We start from the raw sequence: 20,381 nt of genomic DNA, 5'->3' as shown, positions 1-20,381 counted from the left end.
CTACTGGGACAGCTCCCAGGCTCTGGAGAAATAGCACATCTGCTTAACAACAAACACTGCACCCAGTGACATCTTTTAAATAAGCAGCCTTCATCAGGCACTAGCAGCAGGGCAGCCGGAGGAGTGGAAACCTGGATGTGCCCACTGCCTGGAAGCTCACACCCTGATTTATGAACCGAAAATAGGGTTGAGCAGTTCCACATTTAATGTTTTCTCCATGTGTGTTTCTTGTGACAGTCTCAGCTCTGGGCTCTCAAATGCTGTGACTTTCTTGTTCCATCTCCGCTCCCAATTATAAGGCAGCATGATTTGGCCTGGCAGAGGGACAGTGGCCTGGAAGGGAGGAGGCCTGAGTGCTATTTTTAGTCATCACTCATTTGTTTCAGAACTTTAATCAACCCCTCTTTGATTAATTTTTAAGACAGTAGAAAGATATAGTAAAAATATTTTCTTAAACATTGGAAACGAATCATGTGCCCAACATGATGAGTATTCGTTTGTCTGCCTTTATTATCTGAATGGCCAAGCACCTGTTTCCACATTTAAAAATTGCAGCCATTATAGTGTTCACTTTTTTCCCCCTTTTGGTTCCATCTCCACCCTCCCACCTCTGTTTTCTCTCTATTGAAAAGGATATGGTAAAAATAAATGTTTGGAAAATGCACTCAGGTCTGAAGCAAATTGCTATTGGATAATTAGCTCAATGGTGTGTGTTACAAGAAGGTCAGATGACATATAAATACCTTGGGGCCTTGTTACCATTTGACCTTATTGGTTTCTGGTAGCTAATTTGCGAATGGGGCCTCTGGTGCCTTATGTAAATTTTGTTGTCTAGTTTATTTGGCTGCAGCGCCCTTTGTGGGTGAGGGGTGGGGGGGATCTCTGGTGATGAATGATGACAAGACTCTGAAAAGTCCCCGGCACATGGCGGAGGATAGTTTGGAGCTTAGTGAAGATAAGCTGTCTGATCTTATTTGAATCCACATTTTACTGACTGCCCTTATCACCAACCCTGTTTATTTAGGCAAATAGGAGAAAACCTGATCGTGCCAGGAGGGGTGAAGACCATCGAAGCGCATTCCAGAATGGTGATTCCTGGAGGAATTGATGTCCACACTCGTTTCCAGATGCCTGACCAGGGAATGACCTCTGCCGATGACTTCTTTCAGGGCACCAAGGCGGCCCTGGCCGGGGGGACCACCATGATCAGTAAGAAGCACCAACTCTGTCACCACCCTTAGAGCCGTGAGACAGCCAACGAGCCTGTGTGGTTGGGTCTCCCTTTGAGAAGCTGATGAACCGAGCAGTGGTTAGACCTACTAAATAAGGGTCTGGGTGGGCTCGCCTTTGTCTTATTTCCTTGCTCTCGTTTTCTGTGGAACTTGGTGTTCTCCAGTGAATTTGAGCATCTGGTTCTAAGGAATTTTGGTAGGAAGAGAGGAATGGCGTCTTGATTTCTCTACTTGAGGACTTTTGTCTTCTTTGACCCCAAAATGTTATTTGGTTGTGAAAGTACAGCGTTTGAAGTCATCTTCAAAGCTACCTATTTTGAGCTTTCACTCATAAATATTTGATTTTGATTAAAAATGAAAAGATTCCTAAGAGTGCTTCCTCTTGAAATAAGGACAGGGTTCAGCAAATAAAATGCCCAGCCAGGAAACTTCTGTTCCACTGACGTGAAAATCAAATGCGGCAAATGCTCTTTAGCTTGGGTTGGACATAAGAATTAGGCAGCCCTGCTTGGTGGAGGAGCCACAGATACTAACTGTCCTTTCTAAAACTGCTGGTACCCACAGCCAGGTGCCCTTTGTGTTGCTCAGAGGGCTGTGATGTTTTGGTTGAGCCAAATCCAAGGTCTATTTGCTGGACCCAGCATCGGTGCTCAGTTTGCTTGTGAACAGCCAGATTCCAGGAGGCCTTTTTGCAAATGTCATTTTTGTTTTGAGGAGGTGGGCACTCTGCCTGGTGGCCCATCAGGTACATATTTTAGAAAAGAGATTTTTATTTTCCAAGAGTGAAGGTCAACATACTTCCTGTCTTATATGAAAAGCTAATAGTCTGGTTCAGAAGAGGGTCCAAGTGGAAGGAACTTCACCCCCCAGAGAAGCCAGACTTGGTGTCTTTCAGTGATGATCTTTTTGACCTGTGGTTTGGAGGTCTGTCTGGATGCTTTTTTTCTGTCTTTCCGGAGCTGGAGCAGCATTGCTCTGCTGTCCCCTCCTACTTGGAATTTCCCTGCATTTTAAATTGCAGGCTCACTCCCTGCTGCCCTCCCTGTCCCTGTCTTCAGCTCCGAGGCATCGGGGACAGTTCTTTCCTGTTTTGCCTTCCTTCTTACCATGAGACAGCCTCCAAGGTTGAGGTTCACTATTTCTGCCTAGCTCCAGGCCTTGCCTTCTAGATTGTGGATGCCATCCTTTGGGGGGCCCTTTGTGCACACTCCAGGACTTGGGCCAGTGCGGGAGGCTGCCGCTTGACCGAGTGGGCCTTTCCTCCCTGCCTCCAGGGTGATCTGGAGTCCCACCTGAGCCAGGAGAGGAGCATAGCCCATTTCAGGGTCATCCAGGAAGGTCCACATCAAGGTGCTCTGCCTCCCTTCTGGGTGCAGATGTTGATCACCGAGGGTCAATAAGTAATATTTCTTGAGCGAGTGAGTGGTTGGTGACGACTGTGGTTGGAGGAGTTGCCTGACAGGAGCCCGTTGCTGTAGGGGAAATGCTCCCAACTGGAAGTCAGCAGTCTGGTTCCCTTCCATCTCTGCCCTGCTGTGTGATCTTGCACAGGTCACCTCACTTCTCTGTGTCTTAGTGACTCATCTGCCCAGTGAAGGACTTGCTGACCTGGTAGTCCTCTGCAGCTCCCCCATTTGGTCAGGCCCTGAGCTCAGTGAGAGATTTTACCCTTATTGCACTTTTCTTGGCAGACGCCGAGGGGCCCTGTTACTTGAGAGGCCCCCGCCTCTCCTGCATTCCTGCATGTGCCTCTTCAGCCCTTGCACTTGGCCGTGCTTTGGCCCCTTGCTCTGTTTCGTTTCCCTTCCTGCCTGCCTTCCCCCGCCACAGGGGCACATCCCTTTTGGCTGCCCCCCAGCTCTTTGTGGCCTTCTCCCCAGTGGCTGTGGGCTTCTTTCCATTCATCCAGGTGGGTTCCTTCTGGGCAGTAATGAGAGGCATCTCATTCCAGGGCGCCCGGAACAGTCGGCAGATGGCCCCATGGGCAGATGGTCAGGGGCGCGAGCAGTCCAACCGGCTGCTGGGCCTGCTTGCCGGGAATGCGAAGGCGTTGAACTCATGGCTCCAGGATCAGTGGGTTTGGCTAAGGAGTGGGGGGATTTAATGAGCGAGCCTCCAAGAACGTGATCGGAGTCGTCACACTCAATTGTGGCAGTGTGCTCAGGGGTGTCACACCCCAAACTCCACTGCTTTTGTAGCCTGTGAGAAATATTAGCCACTCCTGCAAATAACCCCTGTGGTTGCTGACCCGGGTAGGGTTCCCATCCGCCCGCCGTTCCCTTGGAGGGGAGGAGTAGCAGTGCAGATGAGAAAATTGGGATTTTTTTTTCTGTTTTCTGCTTTCTGTTCTTGCCTTGTGCCTTGCCTCAAGTCAGTGAGTGGCCGGGGCTTCCTTTATAGAGAAGGAGGCTGGCAAAGAGCACTTATTCAGTCCAGCTTGGTTGGTACGGAGAAGCTGCTTCTTCAGTGAGACCCAGCGCCTTGAATGCTTGTTGGAGCAGGGAGGAAAGGCCTGGGGAGTTTTGGACAGATTCAGGTGCGAACTCAATGTGCCCACGGGTACTGCATAAAAAAGCAGTAGAAGGAAATTGGTACGAAGACACCTGCACCGCCTCCTTCTCGTCTGTCTTTCTCCACGCCTTGTCACCTGCCCTGGCCAGTGTGTCTTCTCCTGTCCCTTTGCTGGCTGTGTGTCTCCCAGGTCCACAGACCCTAGAGGTTCCATGTCTGACTGCCATGGCTTTACCCATGAGGAACATGAAGCCAAATGTTCCCAGTTTGAAAAAGGTGACATGTCAGCAGCAGAAAATAATATTATGGCCATCAAACAGAGCCTGCCACGGAGCTGCCCAGTAGGATCTTTGTGAGGGCCCCGGCGCAGGGCAGGGGAATGCGCTTCACCTTTCTGTGGGTGGGTGGAGGTCCCAGACTCAGCCTGCAGGTGCGTCCAGACTGGCCCAGGGGTCACACAGGTGGTGGGATGTTGCTTGGGGAAATGCTGTGGACCCCCCACCCCCAAGGGCTTCGCGGTCATCAGAGTTGTTAGGACCCTGGAGCCTCCAGGACGCAGGTGGGAATGGCTGCTTCCATTCTGCAGAGGGGAAGACCAAGGTCAGGTGTCAGTGCATCACTTGCTGACACATTCCCTGTGCCCTGGGGAAGGTGGCAGGCGTGATGCACACCTGCAGCCCTGGCCGTGCCACTTCTGGCTGTGTCACCTTGGCCTCAGTTGCCTCATCTGTGAAATGGGGACAGTTGCCACAAAGGTGGACTGTGGCTGTGTCAGCACTTCTGTCCTGTGGGAAGCACTGAGATGTGGCAGTCATGGTCAGCCCATCCTGTGGGGACCACCAGCCCCATCTCTATGACCTACCAGAGCTCTACTCTCCCTAGAGAGCCAGAGGAAAGCTGCCCAGGGCATGGCCTGAGCATTCGTGTGTTGTCCGGGTGTGGGTGTGGTCACTGCCCTGTGCCTACATATGTCGGGTGTCTGTGTGTGTGTGTGTGTGAGATCTTAAGAGATTCTGCTCTCTGGGTCCTACACCATCTACTGAAGCGGCAGATCTGCTGGTGGAAACCGTGAATCTCTTTTAGTCTGGCACTTGTTCGAAGTACCCAGGACACTGTTTGAAAGGGCAGTAGACCCTTGGTCAGTACAAGAAAATTTGAGGGGAGCCTCGCGGTGGCTTTCTTTTGCCTGATCTTTTCCCTGGCAGCTCTGGCCAGGTCTTCCGGTTCTCTTAACAGGTGGCGGAGGGGACACACCTGTGTGGTCGTTGAATGAGATGCCATTTAGCTCAAGTCCAGAGCAATTTTGATTATACTGTGAGCCAGAGCCTGTGCTAATGGAAAGAACAGAGAGAACGAGAGAGTGGTCCCTGGGTGTCTGGGGAGGTGATTCCAGGAGCCCCGTGGATACCAAAGACTGAGGATGCTCAAGTCCCTACATAAAATGGCCTGGCAGGTGCATGGAACCTGCCCACGTCCTCCTGCATACTGAAGTCACCAGATTATGCCTATGCCTCGTACAGGTCACACTGTGTTCTTTAGGGACTAAAGACAAGCTCAGCGCAGATGCAGTTTTTATGAATATATTGATCCATGTTGAGTTGAATCTTTGGACACAAAACCTACGGATGCTGAGGGCTGACTGTGGCTCTCAGGAGTCTGTGCCAGATCTGTGTGCCCCGGATCTCCAAGGATTAGGAGTCACTGCTCTGAATGTCATTTCTGTCCACCTGAATTCCAGGCTGTCCCTAGAAGTGCGGAGTCCAGGCACAGACACCCAAGGGGACTTCCTTGCCATACTGCAGAGGTGGGAGGGGTGTCTTGGTCATGATGGGGGGAAGAGGTGCTGTCACACAGGGCTGGAACTCTAGACCTGTCACTTCTCTGTGCCTCTGCCAGGTTGTGTCTTTGGTACCTTCATTCACCTGTCCCCGGGCATCTCTCGTCCTCTTCTCCTGTACCTCTGTGGTGCTGCCAGCCTCCAGTCCCGGAGGGCTGTTGCCACGTCCTGCTGCTCCAACCCCTGAGCCACCCTGGAGTCTTAGCCTGCGAGTCTTGTCCCATGTGGGTCTCGTGCACCTGTTTCTGCGCTTTGCCTCTCACTGAGTTCTGCCCTGCTCCTCGGGGAGCCTCTGTGGCTGGGCTCCTCCTCCAGCACACCTGCGCTCCTGTTCCCTCTTCCTCTGAAGCCTGCAGCGGCTCCCTCTTGCTGGGAGACTGCAGCCCAGCGTCAGAGTCCCTTGATGTGGCTTAGTCCTCGTGTCCAGCTGTGACTCATGTCAGCTCGGCCAGTGACGCCCTTGCCTTTTCTGCCCTTTCCTTATTTCCCATGGAGCTCAGAGCGGGTGCTTCCTCTCAGGCTCCTTCTTAGCCCTCTTCCCGGTCATCTCCTGATACCTTTGTACCTGGGTAGACTTTTATTTATTTATTTTTTTAAATATATTAGGCATTAAATGCAGGGGTGCCTCAGGACTGAACTACACCCCCAGTCTTATTTCTTTATTTGTTTTGAGTCAGTGTCACTCAGTTGTTGAGGGTCTTACAAAGTTGCTCAGGCTGGCCTTGAACTTGCAATCCTCCTGCCTCAGTCCTGAGTCACTGAGAATATGGCGTGCACCACCGTGCCTGGCAGACAATGAATGGGCTTTTATCCCTTGGCCCTTGTGGTCAGTCGGGGCCCCTCTGTTTTGTTTTTGTGTCAGTGCTGAGAGGCACCCATTGATACCAGGGCTTGAGTGAAGGAATCCTCCCATGAATCTCGGTTGCCTACTTGGCTGGTGGGTAGGGAAGGAGGGCGTCTGTGTCTGATGTTGACAGTGTTTACATTGGAAGTGGCTGTTCCCTCTGCAGTGTCCCCTTCTGCCACAGCCCCCTAGTTCTGGGGTCAGCTCTGTTAGCAGTTTGGGGAGGGAGACAGAAGGGGAAGTCCAGAGCCCAGGCTTCGACCTAGTTGGGATGGGCAGCCCTCTCTCTAAACTGCTCTTGGGAAACACCGGCACTAGCCGTGCGCTCTCACGATGGTCCTCCTGGCGCTTGCTCTCTGAGCGCAGCTTTGGGTGGAGAAGACACATGCCCCAGCACCCTGTGAGCTCAGCAGTCCTTCCCAGAATGCTTTGAGCTGGTCCCAGGTCTCTCTGTGAGCCTCGCCTCCGGAGGCAAGAGGCCTGGGAGGGAGGCGAGGAGGCTCCCCTAGGAGACGTGGCTCAGGGCCCCGCTGCGGTACATCTACTGCTTGTCATTTTTTCATCCATGTGGCGTCTGGGATTGCTCCCTGTTGGTGACAGGCACACATGTGTGAACACACACACACTGTAATATGGATGTGTCTGTAATTGATACTTTGATGATTCCCTTTGCAGCATTCATTTGACTGGGGTTAGAAAGTGTTTACTGAAACACCCGACCACATCAGACCAAGTTTCAAAGTCCAGGACCCAAGTTTCCACCACAAAATCTGCCTGTGGTCTGGCCATTAGAAAGCCACGTTATCCGACGGGCTGCCGGGTGGGCTTTGCCCTCTGCTCCTCTCATCTCCCCAGGCCCTGCATGGAGGGGGTCCCACGCTTCGCCTCAGCCTTCAGCAGGCAGACCCACGGGGCTGGGCCTGCTCAGGTGTCCTTTGTGAATCTCAGTCCCGAATGCCTGGACGGGACGATTCTGTCCACTCCCTGGCGTAGTTTGGGCTGAATACTGGATACTGGTATGGCTGTGGGTAGGGAAGGAGGTCCCAAAGGTCCAGCCCCAAATGCTTTCCTCGTGAAGGGGGTCGTTGTGTTGGCCTTGACTGGCCAACGGGGAAGGTCAGCGGGCATTATGAAGCCTTTCCAGAAGCAGCGGCATTTCTGTGTGACTCTCTGGACCTTAATTCCTGGACATCAGGCAGTTCCCGTAATCCACGGGCTCTTCCCCGGACCCTGGTCCCGAGAGCTGGCAGTGCAGCCGTGGAAGTCAGGCCCGCTCACGAAGAGCGCCCTCATCTCTTGAGACATCTGTATCCTCCTGGCCCCTCTTCTCCCTGGCCCTTCTTGGGGGTGTTGCGCACAGAGCTTGGAGGATCTCCGTTCTCAGATGTTTCCAGAGCCTCTTGTCTGGTGTCCCCTGGAGTGGGTGTTCAGACTGTTGGGAAGTTCTCATCCATCCTCCCTCCTGGCCAGAATGGCAGCTAGAGCAGACAGGTTCTCAGTGACCAGCATCCTAGCTCAGGGTTCCTCATTGCTGGACAAGGGCTCCATGACATGCGTCCTGGGCTCCCCTTGCCCTGTCCTGGCCGAGTGAGCTGGGCACAGACTCTGGAGGCAGAGCTTGGTGCTCCCTCCATGTTGACATGGCTCTGGTGTGCATGGGAGCTGGCCATGCTGGGGGCCCGACAGGCCACTGAGTGAGTCTGACAAGAGCCCTGGCCCAGTGCTCCTTGTGCCCTTGCGAGCTTTCACACTGTCCTGGGCAGCCTTTCCCATGCAGCCTGACAGGGCGCCCTCCAACTGACACCTGGGGCTGATGGAGGCGGAGCTGTGCTGGTTGGAACGATGGGTGGAGGCGGTACTGTGGGAGACCCTTGTCCTTCCCCGCCTTCCCCTTCTGACTGGAGAATCCTAGGGTTTGGGGTGTGGGTAGGAAACCACCATATTCCCTCACTGCCTTTCTCCATTGCTTACCTCCCCTCCACAGCTTGGCAGTGTCCCTGGTCCTGGCCAGTGTCCGTGTTGAACTGTCAAGGAGATGGAGTTCAGTGAGACAGGGTGTCTCCAATTGGTCACTTAAGAAAAGTCCTCACCACGCTGAGTTTCCAGGGCTTTCCTTCAACGTCCCTCCTTCTGTTCAAGACAGGAGCTGGGTGGCAGCACCCATGGTATCTCCCCTAGGTTTTGGCCATTTTGCTTTTCACATGAAAATCCGTCAAGGTGAGCTGTAGGCCTTTCTTGAAAAGCACGAATGGAACCCAGTGTTCGAGAGGGAGATCAAGCGTCCGAGGGTGGGGTGTGTGCTTCTCACCCCCCACGGCACCGGACCTCAGTCCCTGTAGGAAAGGCCTTTGTCTCTCTTCCCTCCTTTTCTCCTTTGAGCAGACCTCTCTGATTCTTCTCGAGAGATGACCGCTTCTTTCTCTGGGTTTGAGGGCCCTGCCTCTAACTTGCTGCTATTGTTGGGTGAAGCCATTTGCCCAAATTCCTGGCTTTGAGTCGGCCTCCTCGGCCTGAGTTAATGATAAAGGGGAATCACAGTGAGTAGGAATTAGAGTTCTTTCTGGTTAACCCATTTGGGAGGCCGCTTTCTTTGAATGTGACTAAATGTTCCCCTAATGACAGAGAGGATGCAGCTGGGGGTTGGGTCGCGGTGGCCGAGGCTCCTCTCCAACGAAGGAAATTTTGCAATGAGCTTGGGCACTCACTAGAAACCATGGCTGCATGTTAAAACCCCGGGAGAGTTTTAACAAAATACGGAGACCAGAGCTTCTGACCTAATTGTTCTAGGGGGGGCCTGACATTTGGGTACTTTTGAAAGTTCCAGGTGATAGCCAGGGTTAAGAACCATGGATCCAAGAGCTTGGTCCAGTGTTGGACTTCCGGCAAAGCTGAATAAATGTTTGCCAAGGTTTTCCAAAAGCGAATGGTGCCCTCTCCTCTGTGACCCCTGCTCTGTCTTGTCCTCTTTGCAGTGGGAGAGGAGGATCACACTGTTGTGACCTGGGGCGTGCAGGCTGGGGCTGGGCAACCCTCAGTTGCTGACCTTGGTGTCCCAGAAGATTGTGCTGGGCTCATCCTCTGACAGACACTGGCTAGGACTTGCAGTCAGTGGGGCCAGAGGCAGAGAGAGGAAGAGGCTGGGTGTGGTGGGAGGGGAGGGGGCTGAGGGGAAAGTGGAGCTGGACCAGGCACTGCTGTCCCGGGCCACCTGCCGTGCAGCTCTCTGAGAAAACCCTGATGTTTATGACCTAATCTCCCTCTAATGATAGGCCAGGACTGGAATCCTTCCTGCTGGGGAGCCTGTGAGGAAGAAATTAAAAGATGCTGGTAATAACATGGCATCAGGGACTCTTAGGGTGACCAGGCGAATCTTCTGGCCCGGCCCCTCTCTTGCAGCTGGGTGGAATTCGCTGGGCCTCGCAGGCTTCAGAGGGTGAGATCGCAAGCCACACAGCAGGCTGGGGTGGGAGAGCTCCAAGAAGCAGATTCAAGTCCAGTTTTCCTCTCTAGTATTTTCTGTTTGAGAGCGAGTATCCTCATGTATTTCCAGATGGAGATGATAAGACTGACTTCTTGGGGTTATGTACAGAGTCAACGAGTTTATTTACTTATTTTACATACTGTTTAAAAATGTTTGTTTTGACACTCTGATCTGTTTTATCCACTCGGTCCATCGTCCATCCATACTGTCTTAGTTTGGGTGATTGTGTACATAGTGTGGCTTTTAAACAACAGAAACTTATTTCTCATGATTCTGGGTGCTGGGAAGTCCAGGATCAAGGCACCCGCAGATTCGGTGACTGGTGAAGGATCACTTTTCAGTTCATAGACACCTGTCTTCTCACTGTGTCCTCATGAGGTAGGTTAGTGCTCCTTGTGCCTTTCAGGGGCACTAACCCCATTCACGACCCATTCAGGACCCTGCTGACCTAAGCCCCTCCCAAAGGCTTCACCTCCTGACACCATCGAGTCCCAAGCATTCAGACCATGACTCACTCCATTATCTGTCTGACTGTCACTCAGTATGTATTTAATCTAATCATATATCCATCTATCTAATCTACCTGCATATCAAATTTCTATTACCTGTCATCTCCATTTAATCATCCATATATCTTATCTGTTACCTGCCTAGTGGCGATTGGTCTCCTTTCCTGTCTAATCTGACTGATCTCTATGTGTCAATTATCTGTTTATTTCTCCTGTAATAAGGATGCAGTTGTACCTTATCTGGTTCCAGATGGGTTGTGTCACCTCACTGCTACTTGATGAGATCAGGAAGAGGGTGGTTAATCTTCCCCAGAATGTAAAGGAGTTTGTATTTGAACACAGCTGGAAAAACATCTGCATATAAGAAGCCCTCTCTGGCCTCAGGGTGTAGCTCAGTGGTAGAGCACTCACCTCATAGGCCCTGGGTTTCATCCCAGCACTGCAAAAATAAACAAATACACAAGTAAACGAATGTTCTCTTCCTCTCAGAGGCTAAGAGGGGTTTTTATACAAAAAAAAAAAAAAAAAATGCTTCTCACTTTTTCCCCCTCCACATAACTCAGGAGGATTCGAGGCCTAAATTTTCTTGATGACACATCTGGTCCCACCTATGTAAAGCAGGGCCATCAGGAAACAGTTCCTCAAGTCAGTCACTAGGAGAGTCATCGGAGACTAGCCTCATAGTTGCTCACTGTGCTGTGGACCCCCGGAGCCCCTCGTTTTCCTGGCTGACACACTGCACGGGCTGTGGGGCGGATTCTGTCCCCCCAGCGCTGAATCCCCCTCCCCGCTGTCCTGCAGCTTGCTAAGCATCCTGTGCAGGGCTCTGGGTTTTTCCTCTGACCCCCCTGGTGAAAAGTTCTTCCCCATGGGTACTTGGTTAAGGAGGTAGTTGGTCATACAGGGCCCAGCACATGGGGAAGTGGGCTTGGGCGAGGCCTGCCTGACTGCAGAGTCCTCCCCTGTGGGCAGCACCATGAGCCCTGCCTTCCTGTTTCAAGGCATCAAATCCGTGGACCAATGGATCCCTCGAAGATCAGAGCACTGGGCCTGCCCATGAGTGGCCAGTTCTGGAATAGACAAGCCGCTCCCTGCCTGCTTTTTTTTTTGGTAGGTGGGCACATCTCATGCTTCTTTCCTAAAGCCACTTATTTCTTTTATGCCTGAGCTCACTAGCAGATGCAAATCACAGCGGATGAAAAAGCAGGCAGAACAGACTCGATGTGAAAGGAAGGAGAGAGTTTAGTTAAGAAAGCATCCCGTGGGGGCTGACAGATACTGCAGAGCCACTGTGGGGACAGTGGAGGGGACTTAATATCTTGGAGGAAATGCAACTTTTGCTCAGAGTTTTTAAATGGAAGCTTGACAGGAAGTCACAGCTCGGGCACAGCATGGGTGGTGCATTGTAAGTCGTTTCACACAATTAGATGGGGCTTGGCCCCTGTTTGTAGGCTGAGCATTAAGTTATTGTCCAAATGAATATACTTATATATTCTACTAATCATGACCCTAGGACAGTAGGGCAAGACAGACACACCCAGACACGTGTCAGTCTACCTCTCAGGGCCTTGTGTCGAGTTCTCTTGTCCTCTGACGAGCTCTGAAAGGCAGTGGTTTTGGAGTTGCTTTCTGGACTCCTCCACAGACCTGCCAGGGGTTGAGGCCAGGATTCGGTCTGTGCAGGATTCCATTGTTTTCACAAGAGGCAGTGAGAAGAAACCGAGGTCATTTGGGTGGAGCAGATGGTCAACGTTCATCAGGAATCTGGGCCACGCATGTTCTGTGCGAGCCATTTCTAATCCTTCCGCCAGCCCTGAAGGTTGGAGGCCTGATCCTTATGCTAGACGTGAAGAATCAGGACGCCTAGAGAAGCCAGTGGGCTTACTCTAATCCTCAGAGCTTGCTAGCATGAGGACGGGGTTCTGATCCAAGCTTTGCGCTAGTGGCACTCGCAGATCGCAGAATCGAAAGATAATGTTTGCTTTTTAACATTTAAAAAGTACTCATGGATGCCGGTCTGTACCCAGCACTGTGTAGGGTGCTTTGCAGAAATCTCAGATGCACACCTTGAGTTTGCCATCAGGCATCAGGCTGCCTGTCTAGTGCCAGCAATGGGAAGATTCCGGGACTCAAGATCTCTCCTGCCCTTGGGTCCAACTGTCACTTAAATGTCCCCTTTCTGTAATACAGAGGGGGAAAATGGTCAGGTATCATGCATTTGCCCCTAAGCAGAAGGCTGCACCCCAGTGGGGGTCTATCAAGTGTCTCTGATATCCCAACAGAAGCCTGGCTTGATGACCTAGATTTCCCCTGCATCCCAGAGGGGCATTTGGGGAGTCCATCAAGAGGAGTGACTGATGCCGCACACTCCCCAGCTGAACCTAATCCCTCTTGGGAGCCCCTTTCTGTGCAGGGCCAGATTGAGCTGATTTCTGTGCCGCGCGCGGGCTGCTGCCGGGGCTCCTTGTCCCTGCCTGGGTCTCTGCTTTCCTCATTTCTCTGGGTCACTTTGGCACGGCCCTCTGTGAGGTTCATCAGCTCAGCTCTTCCCAGGTTGGTCTGGGAAACACCCCAGGCACGTGGCATTTTGTTTGTTTGTTTCAAGGAGGGACAGGGACACAGGGGGAAGGGGATGGTGTCTCAGGTTGGCACCGCTGTGCCGGGCATTGTTTTCTCCTCTGTGGAGATGATCCAAGCATTCTCCAAGGAAGCATGAGGTGTATGGAAAGAATTTGAGGCCCTGCACTCCTGACATATCCGCATGCGCTGGGAATCAGGAGACCTGAGTTCTGCTCTCCACTCTGCTGCTGGTTAGCTCAGGCGTGATGCCCCATGTCTGTCTTGGTTTCTTAATTGTCAGGAGCTTCTCTGGCCGATCAGGGTTGCTGTTAGGTTCAGGGGGATGGTGGATAGGACAGAGCACGCGCAGGGTGCCCATGTGGGAGAGTGGCCCTCGTGGGAGAGTGGCCCGTCGACCCCGCTTTGCTGTTGAAGCTCTTTATGATGACGCTGGGCTCCTGAGTCACTGAAGGACTAAGTCTGCTTGTGGTGCTCGACCTCAGCAGCCCCTTTATTTCAACATTCACCTCCTTTTTCACCCTTCAGTCAGTGGGCGGCATCGTTCTGAAATGGCTTCTGTGGATGGTGGAGTTCCAGAGTCACGTCCTCAGCCACTGCTGAACTCTTGTTGTGTGTTGGGCTGGGGGCTGGGGCTGGAGCTCAGGGGTAGAGCGCTTCCCCAGCGCATGGGAGGCACTGGGTTTGATCCTCAGCACCACATTAAAATAAGTAAGTGAGTAAATAAATAAATAAAGATATCTTGTCCATCTACAACTAAAAATATGCATCTCAAAAAAGGGTGTTCAGCTCTCTTTATTGAAGAGTTCTGGTTTTACTCCACTTTCTGTTGCTGTAACTGGCTGCCATAGACTGGTAATTTATAAAGAATAGAGGTTGATTTGGCTCATGGTTCTGGAGGTTGGAAAGTCAAAGATTGGTGCTGGCATCTGGGGAGGGCAAAGGGCGTCACGTGGTTAGATAGCAAGCGTGCCAGCTAGGGTGTCTCTTCCTATAAAGCCATCACAGGAGACCCATCCTGGAGGCCTCGTCTAAACTAGTTGCCCACTAAGGCCCCACCTCCAGACACTGGTAACGTACGAATTCGGAGGTTGTTTCAAATCCATGCACTTTAGGGGACAGTTCTTCCCCTTCCTCCCATGAAATCATTCCCCATCTTACTTTGGAAGAGGAGGATTCGCTGTGCTGAGTTTTGTACTTCAGATCTTAGAATCGAGGGTGCTGACGGAAAGCACCCCAGGACAGCTGCGTGCCACCTCCCTGGTGTGCGTCCTCCTCTGCTGGGCACAGCCTCCTGCTTATGGGAGATTCCAGGCACAGGGTCACTTGCTCCCTAAACAAGGACTTGTTAATCGTGGCGGGCCTGGAGGGCAGGCTCAGCTTCAGGGCAGCATCCTTCTGTCCCTCAGGATGGAGAGGAGCCTCACACCTGATGGAAAGCCCAGCGAGGCTGAATCAGGGACATGGACCTGTGGGTCCCCCTGTTTCCTGGGGACAGCTCTAAAGCCTGGAAGGGGGCATGGCCTCTGGTTGTGTCCAACCTGTGTCCTTTTCCCTGTGGCCCACCTTCACATCGTTGCCGGTGCTGCCCTGGGCATTCAGCAGGTACCTGCGATGGGTGCCCTCAGGCCAAGGAAGCTTGTCCACTGTGCAGAAGCTCAGCTCCAGGAAGCAGCTCCCTTTCCAGGGGCGGCCAGGAGGGTGTACTGACCCTCCTGGTGCTGAAGTGTGGGCTGAGGTGCTGAGGGAGTGGGCTCTGTCTGCAGCAGGTGGAAAGTTCTGGCAGCTCTGTTGCTGGGTCCCTCGGCCTGTGTGATTGCGTTTGAATTTCTCTCATGACTTGATTCTGAGAGGGTCTGATGGTGGAGAAGCTACGGAACATTCCCGCTTCTGACCTAGTCCCCTTCTCCAGGTCTCCCTACCAGACACAGGTGGCCTCTGGTGACAGATAGGTGCTCCAAGCGTGGCATCAGGAAAGGCCATTTTCCCTGGTCGCTCTCCCTGTGTGAGCCGGGCTCCTTCTCCTTGTCCGGGAGGCACTTGGCGGATGGGCTTCCCTTGCTCCTCCCTGTGAGCTCTGGGAGGGATTTTTCTATGGAAAAGAAGATCCTGAGTCAGAGTCTTGTCCTTTAGGGTGATAGCTCCCTCGCCCTCTCTTTTCTTTCTGTGTTGGTTTTATGCAAACTCTTTTGATACTTTTAACATTAGTTTTCAAAATTTAGATATGATTTGTGTTCCTGTAAAATTCATTCTTTCTAAAGCGTACTGTCCAGTGATTCTCCCCATACTCACAGCCGTCACTGCTCTGTAACTTCAGAACATTCCTGCCACCTGCTGCGGATTGACTGTGTCCCCCAAAATCCATGGGTGGGAAACTTAGTCCCTAGGTCAGCAGTGTGGAAGAGTGGGACCTTACGGAAGTGGGGAGGTGCCATTGACCTTAGAAGTGGGCCAGTTGTTGTAACAGGGGTTCCTGATGAAGGGACGCGTCCTGCCTCCTCTCTGGCACATGCATGCTCCTTTCCTCCGCTCCACCTGAGGATGGTGCAGCAGAAAGGCTGCCATATGCAGGGCCCTTGACCTTGAACCTCCCAGCCTCCAGAACTGTGAGAAACAGATTCTATTCTTTATAAGTCACCTAGTCACAGGCATTCTGTTATAGTAGCACTAAACAGATTAGGACACTTCTAAACAAGAAATCCCATACCTATTAGCAGCTACTCCTCCTTTCCCGAGCCCCAGGCCCTGAACACTGCTCATCTATTTTCTGTTTGTACAGATTTGCCTATTCTGGAAATTTCATATAAATAGGCTTTTGCACCTGGTTCTTTTTTTTTTTTTTTGGCATATTGTTTTCAAGGCTCAGCTGCATTGTAATATGTCCTTCATTCCTTTTTTATGGCCGAATGACAACATTGTCTGGATATACCATCTTTTGTCTCTCTAGCCTTCTGTTGGTGGCATTTGTGTTGTTTCTACTTTTTAGTTATTGTGAAAGAGCAATTTACCTCCGTGGTCATTTTTTTTGTGTGGATGTAGGTTTTCCTCTGTCTTGGGAATGTACCCAGGAGTGGCATGGGTGCACCCAGGAGTGCTGGGTCACACGGCAGCTCTTTGTTTAAAGGAACCTGCAGACTGTTTCCCAAATGGGTCACACCGTTGACATTCCCACAGCAGGGTGTGAGGGTCCTGATGTCTCCCCTCCTCCCCACCCCATGTCACCGTTGTCATTTTGAGAGCAGCCGTTCCGGGGGTGGGAGGTGGTCTCTCATAGTGCTGTTGAGTCTGGCTTTATTTTAAAGCCACTTGTTCAGACAGAATTCTTGAGATCAGGGACACCCCCGAACAGTGGAGCTCTCAGTGCTCCACTGGAGAGTCCCTGGGACCTCTCTCTGGGGTCCACTATTTGTGGCTGGCTGCAGTGGCCACCACCACCTCTCCAGGTTTGCTCTCGTCTCCTGGTGGGGCCCAGGGTGAGACCTGCTTTGCTGCCTTTTGTGACGATCCTGCATTCTGCTTTGTGGTGGAGTGGGCAGTGGGTGGCTCTGGGCCGGGGAGAGGGCAGGGTGGTGTCCTGCAGCCTCTTCCTCCAGCCCCCCTGCTCACACAGCACTTCTGCAGCCTGTAGGTGCCCTTGACCATGACCCGGGTCTCCTAGGTCCTTGCGTTCTTCTCTCAGATGGAGATCCCTCCAGAGGCCAGAATAGGAAGAATCATTTCCTTCTGTACTTGTAGTTTAGAGGACCCTTGCTCGTGGCTGCTTGCTGTGTAGACCCTACCTGCTGTGAGATAGATGGGAATGTCCCCCGTGTTATGCCGAGGAATGGCTTGAGGGGAGAGGCTGAGGGGCTCTCCCAGGACCACCCAGTTGATAAGATACCGAATCAGCACTTGAAGCCTGGTCACTTGGCTTGCTGGCCAGCAGTTGTCCTGGTTGGCATGTCACTGGGCCCTTCACCATCAGGGGCACAGTAGGCATGAAGCGCGGTTCCAGGGTGTTGATTTGACTCCGTCCTTGCCTTCCCCTGTTTCTGATGTAGGGTGATGAGCACGGCCCCTGCCAGCACTGACAGCTGAGAGCACTTGCTGGACTCCGAGGCCTCGTTGGTGGGCTGATGAGGGGCTGACGAGAGGAGAGGATGTGGTCACCTGCACAGTCCTGTTGCAGCCTTTGCTTTTGTTTAAAGAAAAGGAAATTAGTGCTGTGGTTTCCGCTGCTAAGGAAACCCCGTGCATTGGTTTGCTCATTCATCGATCCATCCATTTAGCCGACTTTTTACCAGGCCAAGTAGCTGGTCCTCGTCTGGGCATTAGAAGTACAGTTAACATCTCTGTTTGCAAAGAATTTGCCATCTACTGGGGAGTTCTACAAAGAAATTATTAAAATGGAATACTGTGTGCTGGAGGAAGGTTCTAGAAGAGAGAAGCTGCTCCAGAGAGTCAAGGAGGCCTCACCCAGCAGGCCCAGGGTGTCCTACACCTGAAGCCTGGCTGGTGTTTCACCCCCTGGGTCTGATTGTGAGTTGGCAAGAGAAGGTGGTGCACACCCAGAAGAGAGACGTGCAGGGAAGGACGGGGGCTTGTGGAAACTGGTGAGAGTTTTAGAATTTACAAGTAAATCAGTATTTATGGGTATTGAAAACAAAAGCCTATGAAGAGCTTGGGGGGGTGGGGGAGGCAAGGAGTGGGGAGGGGAGGCTGGCGGGAGCTGCGGCTTGGGGAGGGCCTGATGCCATGAACGCCCTCCTGTTGGAGGGGCAGAGCTGGGGCTCTGGCACGGTTCTTCTCAGTTCTTCCCCGTCTCCAGCTCTTTGTTTTCTATTGCAATCTCCCCACATCCAGCTCCCAAGGAGGCCAGCCAGGCTCTCACTGACAGTGCTGAGTTGGGTGTGGCCCAGCAGGGCTGGGGGAGATGCTGCAGGCTGGGGCAGAGGACTCTTCCTACTGGAGTTTCAGGAGGGCAGGAAGGGGACTTTGACAGTAAGGTCTTTGTTGTGCAAGGGAAGATCTGCAGAATGTGAGCCCGAGGCAGGGGACTTTCTGGTGAGGTAGGGCTTGGCCTGTGTCCCTAGACTCTGGGTTTGGCCCTGGGATATTCACTGCTCACTACTAGTGGGGCGGCTTATTTTTCTTTTCTCCGAGCCACAGTTTTCATTGACTGTGGGTACATACATGCCTAACGTAACTTGGCCATTTCCACTGTTTTGCAGCGTGCAATTCATGGCATATTCACAGTCACATTATTGTGTCACCAGCACCACCTTCCACCCACGGACCTTTTTCAGATCTTCCCAAACTGAAGGTCTGTCTCCCTTGGACAGCTCCCTGTTCCCTCCTCCCCAGCCCCCAGCGCCTGGCAACCACCGTGCTACTTTGTTTCTGTGAATTTAGGGATGTCATAGGAGGGAGATCCCGAAGTCGCGTCCTGCTGGGTCTAGCACATTTCACTAGGCTGATGTCCTCGCTCTTTGTCCGAGTTGTACCACGCGTCAGAGCTTCCCTCCTTTTAGATACGGAATGATCTTGCACTGTGTGTGCCGGTTTGTTTATGCACACTTGGGTTCCACCGTTTGGTAATGTTGAAAAATGCCACTGTGAAGGTGGGCACCGAAGTCTGTCCATTGTCCCTGCTTTCCCTGCTCTTGGGGGCTCAGTCCAAGAGTGGGATTGCCAGGGCTCATGGTCATTCTGAGCCATGGTTTTCTGATCTCAGTTACTGTGCAGCATAAAGTGGGTATGATACACGAGGCCACTGAGTGTGTGCCTGGCACATGGTCACTGTTAAGTCCTTTCCCCAAAGGTCCTTTCCACCCTCTTCTGGAAAGCTCGGTCTTTAAAACATAAGCTTTTTAAACTGGCCCCATCCCCTGCCCTGGGCATGGAACCCAGGGTGCTCTACCACTAAGTTACATCCTTACCCTTTTTATTTTTTCTTTCAGACGGGTCTTGCTCAGTTGCCCAGGCTGGCCTTGAACTTGGGATCCTCCTGCCTCAGCCTCTTGAGGAGCTGGGCTTAGGGTGTGTGCTACCATGTCCAGCACCCAGCTACTTTTAACTATTTTTTTTTTTGCCTTGGGAAAAATGTTACTTATTTATTTATTTTTTTAAATTACAGCTTAACGGTTATTTATAGTAGTTGGGTTTTATTCTGACAAACTCATACATGCATGGAAATTGGTTTCAGTTCACGATCCAGGGGTGCGTGGTTCTTCCTAGAAGAGGGAACCAGCCCCGGAAGTTGAAGCCCTTCCCGGTGAATCAGGGTTCTGGGTGGCCTCTGGCACAGGCAGGGCTCAGCTCTGAGGTGGGGCTGCGTCCCAGAGCTGGCCTTGCTGTGTGCAGGTTTGTGTCTCTGCATGCTTCTCTGCCTCCGTCCTTGCTGTACTCTCTGTCCTCTTCTGTGTCCATAAGACTCCTCACTGAAGCTCATCTCTCAAGTCTTTGCTCAGGGCAGGGCCTGGATGACCTTTGTCCTCACCATTGTGTGACAGCAGGAAGATTCCAGCTCTGAGTGAGAGTCTACAGTCACCTCTCCCCAAGAGCAATTTGGGGACTCCTATTTTGGCCAAATGGAAGTCCTTTGGGGCAATTTTGTAGAGAATGGGAGAGGAGTCAGCTGGTCAGATTTGGGTAGCAAGGTGTCATTGGGTCCTGGGCCGTCGTGCCCGGGAGGAGGTGAAAAACATCCGGTACTCTGCCAGGTCTGAGGTCTGGTGGCCGGTTTCCATCGGGATGCTCTTGGAAGGCTCCTGAAGGAGGGGTAATGGACTCAGTTGGAGAAGAGGAGGTTAAGAGCTTCCTGGGAGCCCTGCCTCCCTCATCCTAGACGGGCAGACGGAGCACGGAGCTGGGAGGTCAGCACCAGGTGCCCCTGGGGCTCTGCGGCCACCATACCCTGCACACTCCTCCACGGCAGAGCTAAGGAGGAGTCTGACGTCAACCATGTCCACCCTGACCCCTTCCTGCCAAGTCTTGGGTTTGCCAGGGGGAGTTGCTATGTTTTGGATGTCCTTTGTCCCCTAAGGGTTCATGTGTCGGAAGCTTGCTCCTCTGGGTGACAGTGTTGGGAATGGTAGGGGCCTTTAAGAGAAGGAGCCTAAAAGGAAGTCCCTAGGCCACGAGGGGCAAGGGGTACCCTCAGAAGGAATTCACAGTTTTTATGGGACCCCTGAGTTCTCAAGAGAGCAAGTCATTCAAAATAAACTGGAATAAGCGATTGTTAGGTAAATTATGTATGGCGTTCTCTGGGAAGAAGTAGTACGTAGTCATTAAAAACCATTGTGGAAAATATTTATTAATGTGAACACGTTCATACTATGTTGGTGGGACAAGACACAGACTATGATCAGTATGTCTAGTTGGATACTAGGGTTTTTTTTTGGATGTTGGA

The 20,381-nt window shown here is 52.1% G+C and overlaps 1 protein-coding gene across 1 annotated transcript in view; it reads left to right on the top strand.

Annotated features, from left to right (window-relative positions):
- Nucleotides 1–20,381, top strand: part of LOC113198750 (dihydropyrimidinase-related protein 2) — a 60,776-nt gene that overhangs the window by 4,294 nt on the left and 36,101 nt on the right. Inside the window, exon 3 of the mRNA XM_077792523.1 lies at nucleotides 1,025–1,209. Within this exon, the coding sequence (XP_077648649.1) occupies nucleotides 1,025–1,209 (185 nt within the window). The remainder of the gene's footprint in view (nucleotides 1–1,024; nucleotides 1,210–20,381) is intronic.

The sequence above is a fragment of the Urocitellus parryii genome, chromosome 14 (assembly GCF_045843805.1).
Source record: "Urocitellus parryii isolate mUroPar1 chromosome 14, mUroPar1.hap1, whole genome shotgun sequence".
Lineage (NCBI taxonomy): Eukaryota > Metazoa > Chordata > Mammalia > Rodentia > Sciuridae > Urocitellus > Urocitellus parryii.
This window is presented reverse-complemented; position numbering and strand designations above follow the sequence as displayed.